Raw genomic sequence first — 27,188 nt, 5'->3', positions numbered from 1 at the left:
TCAAATGCACAGCATTGTCTTCCTTCCGAAGCGATTCGGTTTTGCGGTCGACGTTGAAGGTTGTCCTGGGTCAACCCATGACTTTTTGTATTTTGGGTTCTCGAAGTAGATCCATTTTTCGTCCCCAGTCACTATCTGATGCAAGAAAGACTTTCTTTTATGCCGAGAATGCAACACTTCACACACCGTTTTTCGCTTTTCCATTTGTCTGTCGTTCAGATGACGTGGGACCCATTTTCCTGCCTTCTGGATCTTTCTCATGGTATGAAGACTATCAGATATGGTTTGGCGACCAACATTTAAGTTCTCTGCCAGTTGTTGTTGCGTTTGCGTATCATCTTCGTCCAACAGTGCTTGCAATTCGGTGTCTTGGAATTTTTTTCGGCTGGCCCGGGCAATCTTTGTCTTTCAAGTCTTGCATTAGGACATTGTCACCATACGTTTCCACAAGGATACGATGGCTTTCACTCGCGTTTTTCTTTTGATTGAACAAGAAAAGCAGGACGTGCTGCACATGCTCCTTATTTGGTTTGAAGGTCAACATGTTTCCCACACAAACCCAATATCACGATCACTCGCACTCGGTTGCACATCCATGGCATTTTGACAGGTACTGTCCTGGCAACACACTGACGTAACAGTTGAGACTGTGCACCAACCCTTCCTTCCAGCGCCATCCAGCAACAAAATTAAGAATTATTAACCAGCGCACCTGGTACTACAGCACTGGGAGTAATTATGACAACTTCATACAATAATAACTATCGGTTCCAGCTCTGGACCCCTATTTTTGCAAAACAATATGCTAATCTCTAGAACATGGGGTCAGCTTGGTTCCTGTTTTACAATACTATATCATGTTTACATGAAACAGTGCAAATGCAGGTTAGAATTGATTCTCGGTGAGGTATCCGACTGAATTCGCCCCTCCCAACTGTAACTTCTGAATCCACCACTGGTTATACACACATCTTCATGTTCTCCCCAAAACATAACAGCAAAAATTGTGTTTATGTGCTTGTAAGAACTGTAAATTACAAGAGAAATTATTCTACAATGGAAGCAATATGGACATGGCAAAAAATTAAGACTTGCAGAATGTGAACTAATATTATAAAGAAAAAAGCTAGTGCTCTTTCAAATACAATATTCAGAGTTGAATATTAATTTTGACATGCTTTGTGCAAACACGACACTTGTATTTGTGACATGTAACATTTGTTTTTACACTGTTTCAGTGGTGCATCCTTCTCTGTGTTCTGTCGATTTATAGAAAAGTAGGTATGTAGAGACAAATCTGGAATAGATAAAAGATATCTCTCACAATTTTGAAATCTGTAATATAATAAATCACATTCAAGCACATCCAATTTTGCATCCCATCCTTCAAAAAATACCACAGAAAATGATGTCCCCCTGCTCGACCTCCCTTCACACCCACTCAGAGAACAGAAACTACACCACACCAAACAACATAACGCAGCAGATGGCTCAACACCCCCCCACCCCCATTCCCAACCACCACCACCTGACAATGGAAAGCAGAAAACACAGCAGACGACACAACAAGCTAAGAAACACACTCCACCCCCGTCAGACGGGAGAGATTGCAACTACCAATGCCCATGAACAAAGAAAGAAGTGACACACTACCATCTCCACTCCATCTCCACTGAATAATGGCAGTGAGTCTTCGAAATTAATAGGACTCTGCAACACAGAAACACAAAACTTCACATACATAATACATCTCCTCTCATGCTTGCTTTAATTTTACTGTTATTTTCCCCTATGTATTGCATCATGTTCTGAGAGTGCACAAGGCATGTGTAGACAGGGCTCTTCACATTCTCATCTTGGTTACAGTGGAAGTGATTTTATGTGATCAGTATTATGCTCAGCTGCCTTAACCCCTGGGCACCATTGGTTACAGCCTGAGTGAGCCCCAGAGCCATTTTATGCATGGATATTGTTACTTGACGTTACACAGGAATCGAACACATTTCTAACATCTGGACTGCTATAGCTTGTGTGGTCTTTTTCCTGGTGCAACATTCCTCGAATGGCTAGGGCCTTCCAGAGCAGATTTTTCATTGGATGTCGTTTAGTCAGCACATCAAGTCCCATTGTTGTTCTTTTCTGGCTTTCAGCTGACCTCTGTGGCAGAGTGCTTAGCACAGAGCACTACGACGCCAGGGGTCCCAGGTTTGGCATGTGTGTTCTTTGTGATTGTCCCTTCATTTTATCACTCATCCTCATCTTCGCGATTCGCCAAAAGTGGAGTAAAATCAGAGATGTCAATCAATCAGTCAATTTTCTGGCTTTCAATACTGGAACGTGCTAGTTGTTTTCAGGTAGTTACACAATTATTCTCATGAATTTTTGTGGCACTCCCATGTGGAATCTAACCTGAAGCCGCTTGCACCAAAGGTGAGAGTGGTAACCATCTGACTGGGTGGTAACCCTTTCCATGCATATACAGGGTGGAGCAGCGTTCATAGCATAATTTAAAGTCTCAATTATATGTGAATTATAAATAAAAAGTATTCTTATTGAATGATGTTAGTGTCTAATTGTTCAGAAAGAATTGCCATTTAGCAGTTAACTACACTGTTGACAGCATCATCGTTTTTTCATACTCAAATTACAATATGAATGGTGACCCATGCTGTACATTAGAGTAAATTGACTTGCTTTTTAAATGATGATGTTACAATTTTGGTATTTTGTTTATGAATGTTGTATACTTGTCTTTGCAGGAGTACTTCTTCCAGCTCCGTCCAGGGTTAAAGAAAATGAGCTATGGCGATGTGTCTGAGCGCAAGAGGCTACGCGAAAGACTGAAGTGCAACTCATTCGAGTGGTACCTGCAGAACGTGTATCCTGAGCTGACGGTGCCATCGGAGAATGATGCTCATCAACTGAATAAGAAGTGGAAAGGCTTGGAAGGGAATAAGAATAAGTACCAGCCGTGGCACTCAAGGCAGAGGAACTATATTGCTCAATACCAAGTACGTGATCAAAATTATTTGAATACTCTTTACCATAGTAAAGAAATATCTTGTTAATTTTTGTGCATTCTGATATTTAACGACATAGAAGGGTTTAAGAAACCGAATAAATTGGATGAGAGGTTAAAGTAATGGATTCACATTCTTGAAGTTGTAGTTTCAAATCCCTCTGCTGTCCATCCTGACATATTTCTGTGGTCTTCCTCTGACACTTCCCCATTGAAGGTCACAGACACTTCCTCTCATTTTCTCATCAGTTTCTTTCCATCCACCATGTCATGATTAACATAATAGTACAAATAACCCAGTGGTTGACTTTTGATCCTGCTGCTGTATGTTCCCACATTAGAGTCCCAGCTTGGGGATGGGTGTTCTTTGTGAGTTTCCCTTCATCATTTTCCTATTCTCATCATCACGGTTAGTTACAAGTGGCAGAAAAGCATCTCTTCAACCATTACTAACTGTTAGGGATGTGCCGAAGCCGATTACAGATGTATGAAAATCTGCAGAAATTGACGCATCGGCAAAAATCCGATATTTAAACCGGTACAGATTATACTATAGTTTTTACCTTCTAATAAGTTTTATATTCTAGTTTTGTAAGATTTATTGAAAATTTGGTTATGATTCGTCGTTATTGTAGAGTGTTTGTAATGAAATTATTGCAAACTCATTCTGAGGATCAACCTAACTATAAATCGGAAATGAAACAGTACATTGCTGAACCAGGATCTGCTGTTGTATTGGAAATTCAAAAATGAATACTCAAACCTGAAGCAAGTGCTGAGAAAATACTTGGGCATACCTGATGCATCAGTATTCAGTGATTCAGTGTTCAGTGTTGCTGAACAGATTTGCGATAAGAGAAGAAGTAGGTTACTTCCTAAAGTGCTTCCAAATCTCGTGTTTCTGAAGTTGAATCTGGCAGAACAGGAATTCATTTTGCATTTCAAATAACTGCTTGTGTACTAATGTTAAATCTCTTGAGAATCCATGTTCTTCTTAAAGGTTCACATAACATTTTGTAGATGCAAATGTACATTCGCATCTCTTGAGAATATATATGTATATGTACATAGCAAATTTATTTTTGTCATGCTGAAAATAACATCCCATTTCTGTTTAATAATCTTATGTATCGGAATCGGTTAAATATCGGCATCGGTTCCAAAAATTAATGGTGAGTACATCGGCATCGGTAAATTTTCAGCTTCGTCACAACCATTAATATCTTAATGGTGCATTCCAGTGTTCTATGTGACATTCACACATATAATGTAACATTTGAGGTATGAGATTGGATTAAAATATTCACAATGAACTGATTTCATAGAATTATGAAGTACTTTGTGGTGTCTGCGGACAAATTAAATAAACTTGAAAAATAAGATAAAATAAGATGACAGTCTGAATGCGTGAAAAACATTAACAAAAATGTGTTACGTTTAGAAATGTATCAAAGTTTGACTTCATTTATCTGTAAAGCATATAGGCTACAGATGCTTATAATTTTCATTAGTGAAATATTCAAATTATATCACAGACATTTAAATCTTAATACAATCATTTCTAGATTTTTGTTGTTTACATGGTGTAGACCACTTTTCATTGAATGCCCCTCACATAAATAATACAAATAATACATAAGTTAAGGGATTTGCAAGATCCACTAGAAAACATTGGGCTATGGCAATAATTGATGCAATAAAACATGCCTGGCAACACTGAAACACGTAACACATGTGTCAGATAGGTCAGCACCATGCCCACTCTGTACGAGACTGAATAGGGTGACTGGAACAGTGCTTGTGGGAAGAGGTGTTGAGTAAAGTGTGTCTGACTGCATGTTGTGTGCATTTGGCTCACAGTAATCGAGTCTTAGAGAAGCAGAATGGCACAGTGAACACATTTGGATAACATTACGCATGGCCGGATCATCGGCAGATTAGAGGCTGGCCAAAGTCAACGAGAGGTGGGTCAGGAGTTGAATGTTGCCAGTAGCGTCATTCTCGTCTGTGGAGACGATTCCTGGTAGACGGAAACATTCAATGGCAATATGGACAAGGTCGACCATGTGCTACAATCCAGTGTCAGGATCATTATTTTGCTTTAAGTGCTCGAAGATGCCCAACCAGCACAGCACAGCACCTGTACAGGATAGAGACCTCGTAGCAGCCTCTGGGACACATATCTCCTGTCAAACTGTGTATCGTCGGCTTCGAGAGGTTGCTCTGTATGCAAGGTGACCTGTCACATGCATTCCCCTCACACAAAGACACAGTATGGCTCGTCGAACATGGTGTATTGGACCCAGGAACAGTGGGGTAGTGTGCTGTTCACTGATGAGTCGCGGTTTAGCCTGGAGAGATTCTCGGTGACTGTCCATCTGGCATGCCCCTGGGACATGTTACAACCCTGCCAATATTGTGGAAAGGGACCGATATGGCAGTGCCATTGCTCTCGTCAGGGCATCATGTTAGGAGCACGTACGCCACTTCATGTGTTTTCACAGGGCACTCTGACGGCTGTGGTCTGTAGGGATGACATTCTTCAACAGTAAGTGAGACTTTTCCATGGTGCATATGGACCTAGGTTCAGTCTAATGGATGATAATGCCAGACCATACAGAGCGTTCCTGATGGAGGAGTATCTGCAGCATGAGGACATCATGCGACCATCTGAAGAGGCCCACACCGGACCTCAATGTGATCGAACATACATGGGATGCTCTAGGCCATAGGAATGCAGCCCTAACTCCATCTCCATCGACCATTGTAGAGCCTCTGAAGGGTGCTTGTCCAGCAATGGGATGCATTGCCACACCCCATATTGAATGGTTCTGGCACCATCCACCACGAAATGTATGCCACCGTCGGAGAGAGACCACACCATGTATGTGCTGCTCACTGCCATTTTCACCTTTTCCAGTATACCTTGTATCAATATTACTGTGTCATGTGTTTCGGTGTTGCCAGGGCATGTTTTATTGCATCAATTATGACAGTGACCCAATATTCTCTAGTGGCTCTCACAAATTCCTTAACTTATGGACATGAGTGTATTAATAGAAAGCTACATTAAATGTAATTCTTAAATAATTAGATATTAAGTAGGTCAAATAACATTTCATTTCCAATAAATAATTAAAAGAAAAATATACCACTTTATTCATCAACAAAAAAAAAATATATGAATAACGAAAGAGTTGCTAAGGTCCAGTCGGTAAGCCATCTGATTTTTGTGTTGGAGACCCAGGGAGGATGATCTAAGGTGGAAATTATTCCTACCTTGTCCCTGCTTAAAACAGCTCTGAGGTTCACCCACTCTCTAATAGAAATGGGTGCCTGGGGCTAAAGACAACCAGTGTGTGGTGCATATCAAATAGCCTTGTTTATGGCTGAGATCTCGAATTACTTCCTTCCCTCATATGCCTTCATGCCATGGTACAGCCACGGACAGTTTTGGATTGTAACAACCCTATTGAATTTCAACGGGATTATTACAATCCAGAAATGTCAGTGACTGTACAATGAGATAGGGTAACTTTACCTTACATTTACTTTACAAGCAATGAACACCAGCAAATATTAGGCATTGATCAGATTAATCTTTACTTGTATCACTATTGGCAGATATAAGCAGTGCTCGAAAAATTTTCTTCAGAGCTAGGCGCCAGGAAACCACCTACTAGTAATTGTGGATATTATAAGAAGCTGAGCTAGCCCCTGTGGCGGAGTGGTTAGCACATTGCGCTACGATGCCAGGGGTCCTGGTTTTGAATCCCGGACTGGGCTTGGATGTTTGTATGTGACCATTCATCAATTTCATCATATCATTATTCATCACCACCTTTGCATATTAGCCAAAAGTGGCACAAAAAGCGAAGTAAAATAAAGCAAATCAATCAGTCTATAAGCTGAGCATCACCATATTCAAAACATTGCTAAATTATGTGAGAAAGCTGGAAATGGGGGGGTTGGGGGACAAAGTGTAAGAAATTGGTACTGATTCTATAGAATGTTGACAACGTTGATAAAAAATCATTTCCTAACTTACGCTGTACTGCAATTTGAACTTAGAATCTTGAAAGTTTCGTACAATAAAACTTAAAAAACAGCAATATTACAGCAAAAGATCACAGTCGCCAAGCTGAAATTTTTAGTCCCCATGACGACCTGGCAACCGGGATTTTTCGAGCCCTGGATATAGGCATATCAGTTTATTTATAAAATCGCCGACTTCCATGGCAGAGTGGTTAGATGATCATGCTACAATGCCACGGGTCCCAGGTTCGAATCCTGGCCTGTGCTTGGGTGTTCTTTGTGAGTGTCCTTCATTAATTTCATCATATCGTATAAAAATCCACACGGTGTTTTTATTGGGATCAAACTTTGGCTATGCCAGCCTAAAGGTACTCGCTTGCGGGAGGTATGTTTGTGGCTTGGGGAACACCCCTGAGAAACGAGGGTAACACGTAAATCAGCAAAGAGGGCTCGCCCCTGTGGAATACGGAGAACACTTAAACATTCGATTTTAACACTTCGGTTGACTTGTTTGGCAGGGTAGTGAGAATACTCAAATAAAGGGGATAAAGGAATGTTTGTTTACCTGTAGAACTAGATGTGAAGATCGTCTCCTCTGATGTAGATAAAGTACTCCTGAAGTGAAACTAAGATAGCATGCTACTCCTCGCTGTAACTTCTATCGTATCAATTGGTAACCCGATATAAATCTGAGGCAACAACTGTGTGCTCGATAGCTTCATGATCACAACTGGGGCTCGGAAATGGTCTCTCAAACTATTTAAAGGGAATTCAAATTTCCGATCATTAATGCTGTTGAGGCAGTTCCAGTCTGCCGTTAATGGTGCTTTTTGCCTAAGGCTGACGTTGCGTTATTTCAACGATTTCCTGTGGATTTCTGTTAGAATCCCGTGTCAGCAGATTTTTCAAGATCCACTGAAGATTGCCGGTGTTATGTGCTTGTAAAAAGCTATTTCCAGCGCTTCAGCCGGACCCCTTGGCGAAGACATTAGTCTATCGAGTTATGATGCCAGGGGTCCCGGATTCGAGTTACGCCTTCGGCGTTATACGATATCACTCATTCTCATCGCCACAATTAGTCAAAAGTGGCAGAAAAGCAATGTTCAATAACAAAAAATAATAAGAATAAAAATGTTCATAAGCTGATAATTTTACAGGTCTTATATTTCTGAATTTGCACTTGATGCAAAATACAAGTTTATTCTTATAAAGGCAGAACACATTAACATCACCTGGTTGCATGCATTAATTAAGGAGAAGAATGAACGTTTGCAGTTTTGTATTGTATTGAGAGAATGTAGTCCTTTTTTTCTGCCCCTTATGACTTTACAGTAGGGGTATGCGGGATCCCGAAAAGTCGGGACTGGGATTGGGAAAGAAATTCCCATCCTGATCCTGACTTTGGAAAATGATTTCCCGACTTTTCAGGATCCCGAGTAATCGGGAAATACCGAATGGTCATTTTAGAAAGTCATTAAATTCTCGACATTTTCTGCATTGTAAGTGCCTGGAACATATTGGAAGTTGGTAGTTTTTGTACCAGAAATGTAAAAACAATCACTTAAGGTGAAAATGACGTGTAGAATTCGAGCTTTCCACGGCTTCGGGAAATTTTGAACATTTCCCGTCCTGAAAATTTCCCGACTTTGTCAGGAAATTGCAAATTTTTCCCATCCCAAATGTCGGGATTCAAAAATTTTCGTGTCCCGACCCAAAAAATTCTGTCCTGCACACCCCTACTTTACAGTGTTGAGAATGCCTCAATTCATTATTTCAATTTTTTTGTGTTCTTATCCATTGTCTTTATCTCGTTGGTTTTCTTCCTTTGTAATGTAGTCCCTTGTTTTAATATCATCTCCACTTGTTTACAGATACGCCTCTCTAAGACAAATCTTTGTGTACAAAGTGAGAAGGACACAAAAACAAAAGGAGCCATGTTAGTTTTAAGAAATTGCTTACGGACAAAAGGACAGGTTAGTTATTTTCACTTGTATCTCTTAACAGGTTTTTTTTGTCTTGTGTGTGTGTTAACCTCTTAACATACAGATTTTTTTAAAAAAAATGTTTAGATTTTAATGTAATTTTTTTATTACTCAGTTGAAATAATCAGTTAAGAACATTATAAATGGTTATAATAATGTTGATTGTTGACAACTCAACAATGAGATACATGCGTCTGAAAAGCCCCTAAAATAAAATCCTGAGTATACTCGTGCTATCAATGAGTATTACCAATAGAACTTGTGAAAGAAAGCAAGATAAGTTATTTTAATAATCAAAATAAACACAAAACAGCACTGCAACACTAATTAGTGAACTCGAAAACAATTGTTTATAATATAGGGTCTCTGTCATTACTCCTAAAATGTGTATAAGTGTACACACTAAACGTGAAATACATTGTTTATATGTTACTGACTGTGTGATAAGCCCTGAAACATGGATCAATGCACAAAGCTACACTGCATTCCTCACACATGTATCTGGATTCTCTTCTAGCCTTCTTCCCTCTAACATCACGCACACTGCTGCACATTCTTGTTGGATTTTGCTTCTTCTCAGTTGGAGGAATCAATGAAGGAAAATGGCGACCAACAAGTCGCATTGGTGTTGCCGTTGCTGAGGGGCGACCAGCTGCTTTCGGCGAAAATTCTTCTCTTTGCTGATGAGCAACCACTTTCTCAATGACAGTGACACGAAAGTCAAGGGCACTCTTCCGTCCTCCATGTTTTCTGTAGAGTACGAAGGCATTCCACACAGCTAGTTCTAAGAGGTGGAGAAATATTTTCTTATAATATTTTTTACCTCGCTTTTGTGGCAATGGATATGCATTATATGCCAGGCTTCACAACATCTTTGTTCCTTTGTCTGTGTATTTCCATTTCCGCTCTGTGGAAACTGGATAACATCGAGACATCTCTTTTGTCTTTCCACTTTACTGCAAGAAATTTACCTCGTTGGAAAGCTACAGTCTCTCCTTTCTTCAGTTTCATCCTTTAAAACAATGGAGGCATATCCTTTCTTGTGGGATGCACAGTACCATACACATCTGTTCTATTAGATATCAAAATGTCTGCAAGCTGGGGAGAACTGTAGTAGTCGTACAAAGTTAGGTAGTATCCCATATTCAGCAGAGGTTTTATGAGTGTCATGACAACTTGTGATGACATGGGTAAATCTTTATAGTCCTCATGAAATTTAGTGCCAGCACCTGTGTATATTATTAGGGATCAGACATATTGAGTTGCCGATTGCCAAATCTGGCTCGTTTCATAGGTATACAAAGGTTGTTCACTTTATATCCGACCATTGTCGATTCAGTGCTGCCACCTGGTGTATTATGCTGGATGTATGGGTCTGCTGGCGGGAGCAGTGTGGTGTCTCACCTTGTAGGTCAGCGAGTGTTGGTAGTGAATGTTATCAAATGGTGCCGAAAATCAACCGGTATTGGGAGGGTTACGTAATGGCCCTTTTCCATGCTAAGTTTTCATACGTACGCATTGTGAAACAGTGTCGGGAGAATGGGTTAACACTCAGGGTGACTACTGAGAAAGCTATTGTGGCCCGTTACACACAACAGGCTCTCCTTGCGAAACATTCACCCACGAAAACCACCAGGAGAAGGGCTGCAAGCAAAGTGTCACCCGTAGTGCTAAGGGGGATCCGTGAATTGGCTTGCCAAGAAAATCCCCCGACTCAACGTGATATGGCCCACAGATTTCACCTCGCACCGTCAACTGTGAACAAAACAATTCGCAAGCGCTCAGGTTGAAGTGTGTGCGGAAGGCCCGTGTACACCACCTTCTACCGCGTCACATTGCCGAACGTAAGACGAACTGCAGGAAACTGTATGAAAAGTACCCGGCAGGTTCCAAATGGAAGAAAGTTGTCACAATGGATGAATCATATGTCCATCTCACTGCTGGTGGTCACATTCGGGCGATCACATACCGTGACATTGACGGCAAGGGGCGCAGCAACTTTGTTCGTCAATACATGAAAAGTTTCCCTCGTAGTTTTATGGTTGTGACGGGATGTTGATATGAGGGTAAGTTGATGATACGCAAGGTGGACAAAAACGTGAAGGTGAATGCCAGATACTTCCAAGACTCCATTCTGACACCTATCTATCAGAGAGACATCCCGCAATTGTATGGAATGGACGAGAACCAGGTGATGATCCATATGGACAAGGCTTCGAGTCATACTGCCAGAACATCACTACTATCAGGAAATGGCAGAGGAATTAGGAATTCGTGTCATTCCATTTGAAGACATTCCTGTGAAAATCCCAGATGCCAGTCCAATGGATTTTTGCACATTTGGACTGTTGAAACAACGTCTTCAACATAGTTGCCCGCGCACCCTGGGAGGAGTGGGACAGAATTCCCATGCCTGTCCTGCGCCGGAGCTTGCTGCAATGGAAACTTCGATGCCGGGCGATAGTCCACAATGCTGGGGGTCCAATAGAACATGATCGGTGGTGGCGGCGCGGTATCTCTTAAGATGCGTACTCGTCAAAAATGGTCAGATATAAAGCGAACAACCTTCTGTATATTGGACCCATCCCAACCGTCCATTGTATAACATCAAACTTTCATCAATTGTCACATCTCGTTCTGGAGTACAAGCAGATTTAAATTTGGTAGATAAGTGATCCAAAGTTGGCCATATTTTGAGTAAGACTCTCAGCGTCATATGTACTATTATCAGAGAAATGCAGATTTCTCTTCAAATTCACAAATCTATGAAACGGCAAAATTTGTCGAAAAATTGATGTAGCTAAAATTGGATTCATAGTCCAGTACATTTGATAGGTAGGTTTCTTAACAATACTCTGTAACAGTATGAGTGAAATAAAAATATACATTTCGTCCATTGTTGTGTCTTTCCATTCTCGTGCCAATGTCTGTCATGCATAACTGTTAGTTTGTCACCAAAATTCCTACAAAATCATCATCAATAAACTGACAAAAGTAGTGCATAACATCCTCAATATGTGGCTCGAAGTTCACTCAAGTTACCTGTGAAAGTAAAGTGGGTCAGGCAGGTGGGAGTTGTCCAGAAATATCAATTTCACACCACTGTCTGCCACTTGCCAAGTCAGTTTCCGATGAATCTGACACATCACTTTCTTCTGAACTTTCTTCATAACTTTCTTTGGAGCTATCTGAACCACTAAACTCAGTGTCAAGCTCTTCTTCACTTTCTATTTCCACAAAAGAAGAACAATACCACCAAGAAACATGGAAGAAAACAAAGGCACCTGAACTGACCTTCTCACCTATGCCGTAGACGAAAATAAACGTCGAAAGAAGGAGATTAGTGACATCTACCGGAAAGACAAGTAAATAACAACTTCAACAGCACTATTTAGCGGAACATACAGAAACATAGGAAAACGAGTATAACCGTCCTTTTAAAACGTGTACACATCAACAAAAGTTAACCCCGAATATACTCGGGATATATTTTCGTGAAAATTCAAAACCCTAGTATACTCAGGCTTTTATGTTAAGAGGTTAATATGCAGTTTTTCCTAACGTAATCTGCTCGCATACATTATACAGGGTGGACCAAAAGTTGCAATACATAGGAAAAATAAATATGTTGTGATAAGAAACAATGTATTCATATAATATGCTCTATGTGGTTACCATAGGTTTACAATATGTTGCTCCCACTCTTGATGAACACACATTAGAAAAGAACACGTTAAAATATAAATAAATAAATATTTAAACTTAAAAACAAAATTTTATTTTCCTATGTATTGCGACTTTTGGTCCACCCTGTATACATTAATTGTGAAGTTGAATTAACTATTTATGTTCTTTGTACTACAAGAATAAGCCATCTAAACTGTTATGCTTTTGTTATTATTACTCATAAAGAAGATATGTCTTGTGACTGTGGGTCCACTAGCATCCAACTGAACATTCACTCAGTGTTAGAAATTACTTCAATAAATATCTTATGTTTGTACACTTAAATTAGGATAGGGATCAGTATCCGTATCAGTATTTTTTTTATATAAGCATGTATCAGTTTATCGTTAAAGTAACTGATAATTTTAATGATTTGGTAAATGTAATTTAGTGTAAAATACTGCCATTTTGTTACGATTTGTATGAATTAGGGATGGGACCGATTAATCGGTACTCTATCGGTATCGGCCGATATAGGCATATCGGTGTATCGGTTTATCGGTAAAATTACCGATTATTTTACCGATCCGATATATTGATAAATATCTTATAATTTAGTGCAAAATTCTGCCATTTTGTTGTAATTTTTATGGATAATCTCCATGCCCTTCTTTCTAAAAAAGTAAATGTGTAAATATTCAACTTACTTTGCACTGCAGTCACCTTGAAACACACATTTATTAAGGAGATCAACAATCATTTCAGGTTCTTCAAGGACCATTTCTAATTTTATATCGGATCGGTAGAATATCGGTTATCGGTATCGGCAAATTTTATATCGGTACTTTATCGGTATCGGCCAAAATTTCATATCGGCCCATCCCTAGTATGAATATAAAGATATAATTCATGTAACCTGGTTTTGTATGCATATTTTGTGTTTCTAAGAAAAATGAAATTGGTGGTTGCCTATTTACATATAGTAATGGAGGCTAATGAAGCTGTTCTTCATGAACATTTGTAATTTTGTAGAAAATCTGTACGTTTAATGGCGGTAAGGGAAAATATAAATCCATCCCAATTTTAAATTTATAAAATGTTATAAATTATTTTCTGCAAGCACCATATTTGTTATTTTAGTAGTTTCACTTCAAGCACGTGATATCCCTTTTTAAGCAGTTATTTAGTACTGGTTAATCATAATTTGCATGCTTTATTAATTTGAAGTTTGAATGTAACATATTACATGGCTTCATTTGAGGGGGTATAATTGTTGGGCATTTTAATTTGAAACATGAAGCCTTTCAGTCCTTGTGCTTTGTAAGCATATCAAAAAACTGGGAGGAGAATAGCGGACAGTTAACTTCATGTTTTCTTCTTTGGTATAAAATGTAGGGGTGAATGAATATCCTTCACGTTGAACCTGTTGTGCTTTAGAGAAGAGTTGTGTTTTGTTTTCAAGGATTTTGATGGCATTCTGAATTCTAATGTTTTTACAACACCCATAGGCCATTCACAATATTTTTTATGTGGTTAAGCTGCAATGGAAATCTTTACAAAAGGAAAAAAAAAGCAACAAAAACAAGGAAAGTCTGATTCTTCTTTGTTTTATAGCATCCAAAATTTTTTGTCATATTTCCACGAGCATCTACAACTGCTTGTAATCTGGGCATTGAACCTGCCAAATTTTCAAAATAAGTTTTGTCCATTGTCACCCACAACTTCTTCAGCAGCTCTTGTAACTCTGCGATGGTAGATGGTTGTTTCGCTTGAACTTCTTTCTTTAATTTATTCCATGCATTCTCAAATTGGGTTTAAGTCAGTTGACTTACCAGGCCATTCAAGAACTGGTATTTTATTGTCATTCAACCTTTTTGTAACGGATTTCTTCCTGTGAGCTGGCATGTGTCAACATGTGTTCTTCCAATACTTTTATGTAATGGTCCCCTGTCATGGTTATGTTCTCGGGGAGAAAATATAGTCCCCCTCTACCATAAGTACCACTGAATGCACCCCATACCATTACACTAGCCGGATGTTTAACAGTGTACCTTGGATCATACTGAGACACATTTTTCTTTCTTCTCACAATTTTTGATACTAATCTAACAAGTGTAAACGTGCTTTCATCAGAATACATTACATTTCGCCAGTCTTCTGATGTCCAGTGGTTGATATTTTCTGCGGAAATTTAGCCTTTTCGATTTCACAGGTGAGGTTACAAGCGATTTCTTGGCAGCACGACGAACTGGTAAGTGAAGGTCTTTCTGTAGTCGATGTTGTATGGTGCGGATGGATACATCACTTAGCAGACCTGGATGCTTCTTCTTCAACTGTGCGGCCATAATCAATGGATTTGATATAACTTCATGTTTCAAAATCTTGTCGGTTCGTGGTGATGTTTTTCTGGTACCCCCAGAGCCTACTTTCTGTTTAGGTGTTACCATATCACGTGGTAGACATGCAGCTGCTTTTTTAAGGTCGTAAATAGCCTATCTTGAAACTTGCAAATCAGCTGCAACATGAATCACAGACATACCTTGTTGAAGCAAAGTCAAGGTACAGGGTGACAATTAATGAACTATATGAAATAAAACCATCATAATTTCTGAACGGTTCGCTTCTCTTCCATTGTCAACTTCTTCCTCCCCATTGTCTTCTTAGGCAGAAACAACGAAATGACGAAACTACACACTTCTGTAACACAGAGAAATTGTTTACATTGGATACCACAACCGAGACTCCTTTTTCTCTGGTTCCCTTGTAAAGACTGTTAGCTAAAGCATAACCACAACACTGTCGGCTGTTGTTCACTGAACAATCACAAGATTATAGACCCCACCCACTTTGTTTATTTCAGAGTATAACAATGGCACAGTTGGCACGTGCGATAACCATGTAAAGATTTCCGTTGCGGTGTCTGTAGTAGACAGTAGGCTTCCATACAAAATCTACTGAGTTCTGGAGGAACGTTTTGAAAACAAAACAGTGAAGATCCCTTCCCTCTTTCAGATCTGGTACGAAACCGATAAAAGTGAATTGGTGTTGTCTCAGTTGCTGTGCCTGGATGCTTCAGATCAGTATCCTCGATTGGCCAAATGCCACGAGATGGGTGGGAACCAGGAATGGAAGCATAGGAATGAGGTAAGTGCAGTGTTTTTTCTCATGTAAATATTAACAGGTTGAATTTTTTTTGAGACATATGTGTGTGCTCTTGTAGTCACAATGTGTTTTGAAACCTTGCTGCATGTTAGATTGGTTCTAACTGCCGAGGGGTAGGCAGCTTCCCCCCATTGGCTGCGAGTGATAGTGTTCCTCTTCAATCTTCTTAGTTCCATGCAAAATATGACATGCATGATCACTACACTATATTTCACTGCATATATTTAGTTTGAATTGTTGAAATTGTGATTCTCAGCCTAAGGGTAAACTTTGGTAAATATAAATTTTGAATTGATGTTTACGAGCATAACTATAGAGGATCCACATTATACAGGGTGTAGGGGGTTTAAGATTGTTTATTTATTTATTTATTTATAAGCAAACCCATAACAGAGCAATGCTCCAATTACAATGGGATATCACAAACCCAATACTCACATTATGCAACACAAAAAGAAATAAAAAGATAAAAAAAAACACAATACAACATACAATACAATATACCCACCGACAAACATAACACATCAAAAGAAAAATTATAAAACTAGAATAATACTATAGTACCAATATATATGAAGCTAAAGCTTCAGACTTCAAACAGTAAAACGAAACTCCATATTAAAACCCGCACTAAACAAAAGAGATAAACACCCAACTCTCATTTTGATATTTTTCAGATTATCGAACATATAAACATGTCGGGTTTGTTAATTAAAGTGCGAATGGAACTCTTGCTCTATGAAGACTTTTGTATAAGGAATCGCGATGATTATTTGTAAGCAGTCATTGGAAAATAAGGTGGTCATTTTATGATGATTCTTTGCATTCACATAGAGGAGTTTTTTATGTGTACCCGGGAAAGTTGTTGATTCACGCTTACATGACCAGTCCTTAGTCTTAAAGCTTGACTTGACCTTTGGCAACTGTAGGGGCATTTTTTTTTCAAATTTTCCTCTCCATTCAAAAAACCTCTTTGATATTCCAAAATATGAAAAATTGCATACGCTTAGAATTCCTTCTATAGCATTGACGTGAATTTTTGTGTAGTTTGCTTTCGGTGTTATCTAGATATCTAGATAACACCGAAAGCAAACTACACAAAAATTCACGTCAATGCTATAGAAGGAATTCTAAGCGTATGCAATTTTTCATATTTTGGAATATCAAAGAGGTTTTTTGAATGGAGAGGAAAATTTGAAAAAAAAATGCCCCTACAGTTGCCAAAGGTCAAGTCAAGCTTTAAGACTAAGGACTGGTCATGTAAGCGTGAATCAATAACTTTCCCGGGTACACATAAAAAACTCCTCTATGTGAATGCAAAGAATCATCATAAAATGACCACCTTATTTTCCAATGACTGCTTACAAATAATCATCGCGATTCCTTATACAAAAGTCTTCATAGAGCAAGAGTTCCATTCGCATGATTATGTAAGTTTATTAGATTATTGATAATATCTAGACAACAGTGAAAGCATACTACACAAAAATGCTCTGGAAGGAATTCTAAGCATATTCATATTTTGGAATATCAAAGATGTTTTTTCGAATGGAAAGGAAAATTTGAAATAATTCACCCTTACGGCTGCCAAAGGTCTAGTCGAGCCTTAAGGTGAAAACAATCACTGCCCTACGCAGTTTCAAATTGTGGAACCAAGGTCATGTGTCAGTGACCTCCGCGAACCACTTATATGTTGACGTATTGTTTACATGATATTGTTACCAGTCATACCAATGCTGTTGTGTTTTGTTTTTGACATGGGGTAAAGTAGGCATAAGAGAAAGCCTGGTTCCCTGTCTCGAGCTTGCTTGGCATACAGGTCAACGAAAAGCTCATAAGTAGAGGCACATATTTTTGATAAATAAAAAAGCAAAATTTCGGTACAAAAACTGAGTCAATTTCGGGTTCAAAAGCGGTAAATAAAATGAAATATCGGTGTTATAGCGGTGAAAAATTGGATGAAAAGTGGTATATAAAAATACATTTTGGTTTTAAAATTGTGAATATAATCCTAAATTTGATTTAAAAACTACACTTATTCCACAGAATTAACATTTCACTTCTAATAGCACATTTATGTAGTTATAAGAGTATTAAGTTTATTTTTGTGTAAAGGAGTCCATCTTTGCTTCTCCAATATTAGCAGCAGGATTAAACAATTTTCCGGGAATTGCATAACTCGCAGGATAATTCAGACCTCAGAAGGTGTCGCGTCGGTGAATAAACCCTGAATTTCGTGTTTAAGAGTTAATTTCGCTTTTTGCAGTTCATTTCGCATTATTTCGTGACAAAACATGGTCACAAAATGCATCTCACACCTTTCAAAAACATGAAAAATTAACACTACAATGTGTTTTTTCAAATTTCGTTTTTTCGTCAAAAACGAAATATGCATGCCTCTACTCATAAGGGTTAATATCATTGTGCTCGAATGTAGGTCATTCTAACTTATTGTCCTTCCTTCCCCCCCTCTCTCTCTCTCCCCCCTCCCTCCCTCCCTCCCTCCCTCCCTCCCTCTCCTGTCGCACACCTGTTCACCGGGAAAGACAAGCGCTGATGCCGGGCCGCTTGCCGCCGAGGTTCATACCAAGTGTCAGGGAATGCTCTGTACTTACTGCATGTTGATTGCATTTCATAACTCAGCATGAATTTCAAAAAAAGCATGAAACTAATTGTTTTATGCAATATTGTGTGCCCGATGATGTCATACACAATTCAGCAATATTATTCATTACAGAATGAGACTCCCATATACAACATGGCTGCCGGTACCTGCCTGGGTGTGCAGAACGCGACCCAGAATTCTTTTCTCATTCTGGAAATGTGCACGAAGCCTGATCTTAATAAGTGGGATTTGGTGACTGTGAGGTGATGAATGCTGGTGCTGTAATTTTTACTTATCTCAGTTTTCATTTAATGATCTGTGTCAAGTGAGTCATAATATTGTACCAATTGTAGTCTTGTCTCAGGTTAAGTCAAGCATTGTTTAGGTTGGGTGTGAATGTACTGAATGACCAGTTCAGTATATATTTCTTAAATATTTAAAACTCAGTATTGAAGATCTGGAGAGAGAAACTTTTTTTTTTCTGAATATTGCTCGTAAGGAAAGGACAGGACCAAATAGTATTGTGGTTGAATTGCTCATAAGGAATGGACAGGACCAAGGAGTATTCTGGTTGATAGAGCATTACTTAAGTAAAGAGCTAAATTTTGTAATATTAATGTTTGTGCATTAGTTAACAATACACAAATTATACAGTAAGAGTTTTGTGATCAAGGAAAATAATGTAATACTGTATATATCAGAATTTATATTTTTATACATGAAAAACTCTTCTCAACTTTCAATTGTATATTTATAGTTAGTTATTCACAGTAAAATAAGGTTGTGCTGAAAATTTGAGGAAATATGTACAGAATGGACCAGGTATGTACTTGATGTGTGGGCATTTTCCCCTTCTCAGTAGTTTTTTATTATTATTTAATGTAATTTCATTCTTTCATAAACATATATGCATACACATAAAATTAGGCCATGACTGAAAGGTGCAGGTTCACATGGTGTGTACTTAAAGCATGGCCTCTGTAGCTGATATCTCTTGAATTACAGCTAGACTACAGCCCCAAATGTGATGAACAAATAGACGTCACACGCAGGGTGGTGCAGAAGTAACAAGTCCCCAAGAATGGAATATACACTCTATTCATTTTTGTGAAAAAAGTATTGAGTTCAACGTCATTATGTGTTTACTTAAGCAAAAAGTCATTACAACTGGTTCAAAATGCCCTTTTTCAAACTCAGGGCATGAATCACACACTACAGTGTCACCGGTGGTGTTGACATGTTTTTTTTTAATTTCAGTGTGTAGATTGTGAATAGGCCAGTCATCACTGTTGTACTTACTGACGCCTAGTCATCTTAAATGTTGCTGCTGTCGAAGTTTGTTCAAACTCATCCTTCATATACAAGGGGTGTCCCAAAGAAAATGCAGGATTTAATTTAAGAAATAAATGTTTATTAGTTGGCAAAGTTATTACATTATTTGAAAGGGTAAACCTTGCCATTAAATGTGGAAGAGGATATTCTGACAAATGTTCTCCACGACGCATTTGACACACTGGAATTCTTTTGACAAAATTCTGAATCAATGCGGCTCATTGCCGTCCATAGCTCTTTGAATTTCTGATTTCAATTCAGGAATTGTTGTTATTTTCGCAGTATAAACTTTGGACTTAATGAATCCCCAGAGTAAAAAAATGCACGGTGTGAGGTCGAACAGTTGTTTTATTTGGGGCGCTTCTACCGAAAATGTCAGTTAATTTGCCCCGCTTGATATTGACTAACCCCAAATGTTTTCACTACAATATGTGATTTCGCAGAACACCGCTAACCTTGCAGGAACTTGCACTAAATGAGTTTGATTTTGCTGAAGTTGGAGCTTGATTCTTCTCATCCAGCCCAACTGGTAGACCTTTTTTTTTCCTCTCCAGGGAAGCTTCAAAAATTTGCTCTCTTCTGTGGTGGACTTGGGTCTTCCAGCTCTTTCCAAATCCTAGACTCGTCAAATTTGCTCAAAATATTTGGTGAGATTGAACACTGTGTCATATTTTTCACCCTGTGGTGAAACCAGTGGCATGCCTCATTCTTGTTCACACTTTGGAAAAAGTGTTCACAGTGGAAACCCATACTTTGATCCTCTTTCATTGATCTCCATCATGCACCATATCTATATTTAGTTATTTTAATGATCATCGATGGTTATCAATTATGTTCCTGAAATGCACCTATAAATAAAAAAGAGACAATGCAAGTGTCAGTTCATAAATTGTGACATATCGTACTATATATTGTATGGTTGCCCCATTACTTCTATTCTGGACCTCCCTGGGGGTCCCGGTTCAATACCCAATGGAGGCTCTACATTGTATTTGCAAGTTTAAAAAACACACTGGCCTAGAAGATAATTTACTAGTATACAAGATATCCAGCATTCTTTAAAGATCATTGCAAATCTAAATTGCATTGTGTAGAATAATAAATTAGCTTTATAGGGGGAACTATTGAAATAACATATGTGGTTATGGAATTTACTATAGCAATGCAGAAGAATAAAATTGTCCCACATCACAGTTAAGTTAGATCTGGACCATTCTTAACAGTCTCCTCATTATAGTATATTATGCTTAAGCATTATTGTGACATGCAGTTTGTACAGAGAATGCATTTCATTATTCTTTTGCTATATTCTCTCCAGGAGATAGTTAATTTATTTGTAATATTGAGCAGGTTAGAATCCAGGTATAATTCAACATAGATTTAACTCAATGTAAGTCTTCCACTGTGGTATGATAGTAATTAAGTGACTTATGAGTAGATGGAAAATGTTAATTTCAATCCCTAGAAATATTGGAGTGTTGTGTGAATGTAACCCAAGAGTGCCAACTGTTAATTTCTTTCACAATATTTACCTTTATGAAGCTAGTGGTGGCTCATGGCTATTCATAATCTCCCTGAAGCCCTAAAATAAATCATAATGTAATTGTTTCATGATTGTTCATTGCAATAATGTTTCCTTCAAAACAGCAATTGTTTCCAACCCTTTTTCATCTTTAATTTATTTCCACATTTCCCAGACTTCCCTTTCATTATATATTGTTATAAAACATTACTTAATGTTTTTGTGTGAAATGTTTTCTGTAAAGGATCCACTCCAAATCAGATGAAAATTAACTTAAACCAATTGTACAAATATAATCACAAATTGGTAGTATATTCTAAAAGCAGTAACTTCCTTTCCTTTTAGTAAACTACGGGGTGATTATAAAGTTTCAATCCATTTCTGTGAAAAACAGATATTAGAATCAAGCCAATAATGAGAATGGAAAACCTAACACTTAGTAACACATAATCCATCACAGGTTGCACTCGCTGGGAGTTTTGTGTGAACGTGCAGGGTGGTCATTTGGAATAAGGCTCAGTGCAACCTGTGATGGATTATGTGTTACTCTGATGTTGGGTTTACATTATCTAGAAGTTTTGATAGATTGTGTGTTAGGTTTTCCATTCTCATTATTGTTTTGATTCTAATCGTTTTTCACAGAAATGGATAGAAACTTTATAATTACCCGGTATAGATACATCATATATCAACATCACGTACCCGGTGGTAGCACAAGTGGTTTGGATCACACATTAAACTGTAGGTCCAGTCCCGATTAGCCTTACTGTGCATAAAGTTGACTTAAAACAACAAATCAAATCAAAAATTCAAAACCAACATCACGTAGTCCTCAAGCTCTAATTTCTAAATTTTGCATTGGTTTGAGACAGAAATTTTAATTTTACGAAAAGACATTTACAAAGGGTACTTAAAATCTCAAAACAAAATTTCCACGTTTTTGGCTATATTTCAAATACCTTTTTTCAAGTCTTCTACTAAATATTGGATTTTATGTCATGTTAAAGTTGTTCACAATCGTCCATGTTTTTACATTTAAAAAACAACTAATTTGTGGGAATAAAATGTGTACATGTACCTTGTAGTGTTGTGTTTTATAGTTGTCATGGGTTACAACCAAGGGCAGCTTAAGATAAAATATTCACCTCAGCAAGACGTATTTTTTGGTGCCCCGTATTTTCCACCCTGTCCCCCCTTCCCCTCTTTCTATCTTGGTCCTTCTAGTTTCCACCTTCCTTCAATACAAAGCATGACCATGCTGTATATTTACGGTTTCAATGACTAAAAGTAATGGCCTTATTTTTTTAAAATACTTTAAGTGTTACTGTTAAAAGAACATGTTTATTGTAGGTATGTGTTTATTTATTACCTACATAATGACATCAAAATACCAGTAATCTCTTATCTTAAATTGCTACATGATTTTGCAATATACTTATTATGTTATGCAGCAGTAACTTTAATTAATTCTTGCAACAATAAATTTAACTTTTTGAAACAAATAGCCACGCATATAGCGGTTCGGATACCAATTTAAACCATAAGTCAAGTCCCGAATAGCTTTTCTGTGCAGGTAATCAGAAATAAGGTTTTGGCACTAATCAATGGGGGAGCTCCAAGCAGCCACCTAGCCCTTAAGCTGCCTCTGGTTCCAACGAAAAAACATTGATCTTGTTCAGGAAGTGGTAGAAATTCTTGAGGTTAATTCGCATCATATTAAAAGGTTAAAATGTGTGTGTGTGCTTGTGCACCTTGGTAGTCCAACTAGCAAAGCTTATGAATAGTGTTCTTTACCAGGGTACCATGACACTCATCAGTACTGTTAGTGACAATTATCATTGCAGGAGGTACAATTAAACCGTCACTCTTTCTTACTCTTGATTACTGAATCGTGAAGCTCTCCCAAAAAGGCTGGCATCTTTCAATTGTTTACTTATGCATATTGACTTGTATTAGAACCAGTTTGCAGCACCTGGTTGATCATTTAAAATGCATTATATGTGTGTTCCTATATTAGTCTATTGACGTATTTGTAATGACATTTACATATTTATTTTCATATGATTATATGTATATTATCATGTGTGAGTATTATAACTTGGATTTAATTTTGTAGAAATCACGTAAGAAACTTGTACTCTGCATGTTTTGTAAATTAAAAAGAAGGACTGTTATATATTAACGTGTATTGTTTTTATAATTAATAAATTTGTCATTGTGAATATGTCATCATATCACAAATGTCTCGGTTGCATGGCCCAAGATAGTTATACACCAACTTGAAAACCTAAAAGGTAGCAATAGATGTTTTATATCAAAGGGTTGAGGTAAAGTTCCCCGTGCAGCACCGTGCCATGTAGACACATTTAGGGAATTGGAGGTAGGGCGTGATGTGTTCAGCATCATGCTCTGGATGCCTCTACCCCCCAAGTGGCCATTGATTTGAGACAGGGTGTGCCCCAGAGCCACTTTTTGCAGGGACAAGGCTGGAAAAATTCCGACCTTAGATCGGCCACCCCGGGAATCAAACCCGGATCTCCCATCTGGCAGTCAGACACCATACAGACTAGACCATCACGGCTCAAAGGGGAAGGGTCCTTATTCCTCTTTCAATAATTGCAGTATATGAAATAGCGAGGTGGGAGGCAAATTTTGGGTCTGGATAAAAATGTTGTGCAGGATGAGACTGTAACTTTATAACAGACTATTATTTTCAAATACGAGTCATGTACCGAAAGTAGTACCAGTTTGGTTATAAAAAAAAGAACTAAAGCAGTTAGTTGAACAAACCTTTTTGAATCTGAAAGTATGTACCTTGAGCCATTAGCCCATTAGCAGGAGTAGACTCCGCAGTAATGACAACGGATGTGCAGGAACCCAAAAAGTCGGGACCTGAAAAAAATCCCGTTCCGATCCAGACTTCGGAAAAAAATGATAAGAGTTTAAAAGTAGTTTATTCCCTACATATTTTTTTTGTACTAAATGTCCGAAATTTATTTAAATTAGCAGTTTTTATTCCAGATATGCAAAATAAATCATCACCCGAGGGTGAAATTGTGTGTATAATTTTTTTTTTTTTAGTATCGGGTAATGTTGAATATTTTCCGCTCCTATAATCTCCCAATTTAGTCGGGAAATAACATTATTTTTCCCGTTTTGAACGTCAAGGACTTTAAAAATACCCCATCATGTTTCCTTCCCAACCAAAAATTTTGCATCCCGCACCCCTTGCACTTCATTAAATGTAGAAGAGAAATCATTCAAATCTCGATTTTCTCTGTGTTTTAGTGATGTGAGCAAAAATTTTACTTTTCCTTTCAAAAGATGCACGGTCATAGTCAGATAGGTTACACGTTACGTTCTTGAAGTACACACGAAGTGCATTAAATTTTTGTGTAGCCAGATAGAGAAGAGGTCCTAGGTTTTAACACCATGGTGAGGCAATGGTGTGTCATTGTGTTTGTCCCATCATTAATTTTTCCAGTTTATTATTCATCTTCATCGTCGCGTTTAACACAAATAGCAGAAAATTGACTTAAAATAACAATGAGCCTTTTGTATTTCTGCGTTCAAACGGGAACGAAACCAGCAAGTTTGCATTACCGCATCCCTCTGACTCGCCCTGGCTGAAGAAAGAAGAAAGAAAGCTCCTTTTTCCGTTTTTTATATGTCCGTATATCTCACACTTTTTCACTTAAAACATAAATGTATTCATCCAAAGATTTACATGCTTTAAGCGCTCTCGCTCTGTAGGAAAAAATACTTTCTATTAAATATGTAGAGTGGCGTGCCCATTGGTTTCGTCATTTAAAAAAAATTCAAAGCAAAAGTGAAATAAATTTTATTTCATAAATGTGTTTGAGTACCAAATCGACAATATTGTAAAATGTTTACATTTGGCAATGAGAAATGTAGTGTTGCCCACGGGACGAGACGGGACAGGCTTTTAAAAATTCGAGACGAGACGAGATTGATCATGTGTCCCGAGACAAACGAATATTTTCGAGACGAGACAGCATTTCACAGCATTTGCACGAGACGAGACAGGCCAAAGTCTCGTCTCGTGGGCTACACTAGAGAAATGTATTTGCTTCTTCAATTACTTTTGATAATATTGGAGTTGAGTGACAGCAATGCACAGGCATTCATTCATTCTTTAGTCACTGAAAAGGAAGGAGAATTTCCTTCTCAGTATGGTCAAGAAAAGAGCCGTAACCCTTGGAATGCGAACTGAAGGAATCCCTCCTCCCCTTTCTTTCACCCACGATGACCCTCTTAGGAGAATGACCCCCCCCCCCTTTCCTGTTACGACAGTGCTGCTAACTTCCCTTTTCTTTATTTCCCCTTCTTATACTATTTATGCCAGCAGAGCAAAGTTCTGTGAGATTTGAATCACTACAATTAGTAGGCAAAGTAAGTCAAAATCTTATATCGCACCTGGATGCATATTTATTTCAAAATATCAATAATTATAATAATAATAATGCGATGTTTTGTACAAAGCATGCCGGGAGGGGGTGAGGGATGCGTTATATAGCCCAACTGGCCCAGTCAGTTTCATAAACAAAATAAAAACAATTAATATGCCAAAATATTATACGATTTACTCTTGTGCTCTTTACAATTTACATATTTTTTTCTCAACCAATTTCCAGCTTTCAGTTTATTGAATTTTCTTGTAACATTTGTGAAAGATCTCACTTGAATTTCTGCGTAAATAATTTAGTAGTTGCCAACACTACTGACACTGACACTACTGGTTCCTGTCAACACTGGTGATGTAATTTGAGCTGGACCAAGCTAGGTTGTAGCGAGTTGCAGTCTGCAAGGTAGCAAGTCGAAGTGGTCGTGTTGTGTGTTATGTTTCTGCGAGTGTGATAGATTTTTGACGTGGAACTAAAGATGGGTTGAGAAAAGAGGATAAATACATTATTAGATTATTTCCAAAAGAAACAAAAAATGGAAGTTGAAGCTTCACCTTCCACAAATAGAAAACCTCAGAAAAGGTCCATTTAAGTTCAGAGGAATTCCATCCGAATTGCGAGAGTGAAACGTGCGAACTTTCAGACTCTGATATTCAACAAGAAGGCATAACAGAAGATATTGGAAACCTTGTTGCAAAATTATGTCAAGGAACTGTCGAGGTAAGTGACGTTCATTATTTGATAGCAGATATATCCATAGGCGGATTTAGAATTGTTTTTCTGGGAGGGCACAGCATGTGCTGTAAGCATACAATCGTGTGTGTGCAGGGGAAGGGGGTGCCCGCGTGTGTATGTCTGGAAGACGTGTGTAGGATGTCACCCTATATCACCAATAAACTTTCGCAGGGCGAGAGAACATGAAGATGAACAAGTTTCCACAATGATTTCAGGGGCCTCACCGATGGTGGTGTAATCAAAGAGGTCCTGGGTTTGATCCGCTGTGAAGGTGCATTGCACAGTGGTACGTATCCCGATTTAAACTTTAATTCCAGTCCCGATTAACGTATCTGAATATAAAATGGACTTTAAAATCATTTACTTTTTGTTTTGTTCACGAACCCTCGAAAAACGATATTACCTATCTTATAGATCCACCAAGGCATTTGAAACCCTGGCGTCGGAGCAGTGGCACTAGTGTCGCTAGTTAAAGCCATGGGGAAGCCTGTGGTTCACGTATTTTCCGAGGTCCCAGAAAGCTTGGTGCTATACAGTGTATATGTATGCAACCACATTATAAAATCACGGTTGCAATGGACAATTTTATTATTTTGTAGGAAAGGGATAAAATTTGTATTACGACACGGAATAGATTAGGTAGGCATCCTATGAACTGTAAATATTCCTTACAAATCTTCTGAATATTTCTCTTGTACAAACGCAA

The 27,188-nt window shown here is 38.2% G+C and overlaps 1 protein-coding gene across 1 annotated transcript in view; it reads left to right on the top strand.

Moving 5' to 3' along the window:
* Pgant35A (polypeptide N-acetylgalactosaminyltransferase 35A) overlaps positions 1 to 23,488 on the top strand; it is a 49,025-nt gene extending 25,537 nt beyond the window's left edge. Inside the window, exons 7-10 of the mRNA XM_083115026.1 lie at positions 2,760 to 3,011; positions 8,926 to 9,027; positions 15,715 to 15,846; positions 18,602 to 23,488. Coding sequence (XP_082971152.1) covers positions 2,760 to 3,011; positions 8,926 to 9,027; positions 15,715 to 15,846; positions 18,602 to 18,736 — 621 coding nt within the window. The 3' untranslated portion in view covers positions 18,737 to 23,488. The remainder of the gene's footprint in view (positions 1 to 2,759; positions 3,012 to 8,925; positions 9,028 to 15,714; positions 15,847 to 18,601) is intronic.
* Positions 23,489 to 27,188: the final 3,700 nt, after the last annotated feature.

This window comes from Lepisma saccharinum, chromosome 29, assembly GCF_977018435.1.
Source record: "Lepisma saccharinum chromosome 29, izLepSacc3.1, whole genome shotgun sequence".
Classification (NCBI taxonomy): Eukaryota; Metazoa; Arthropoda; class Insecta; order Zygentoma; family Lepismatidae; genus Lepisma; species Lepisma saccharinum.
Note: the sequence above shows the minus strand (reverse complement) of the source record. Positions and strands in the feature narration are given on the sequence as shown.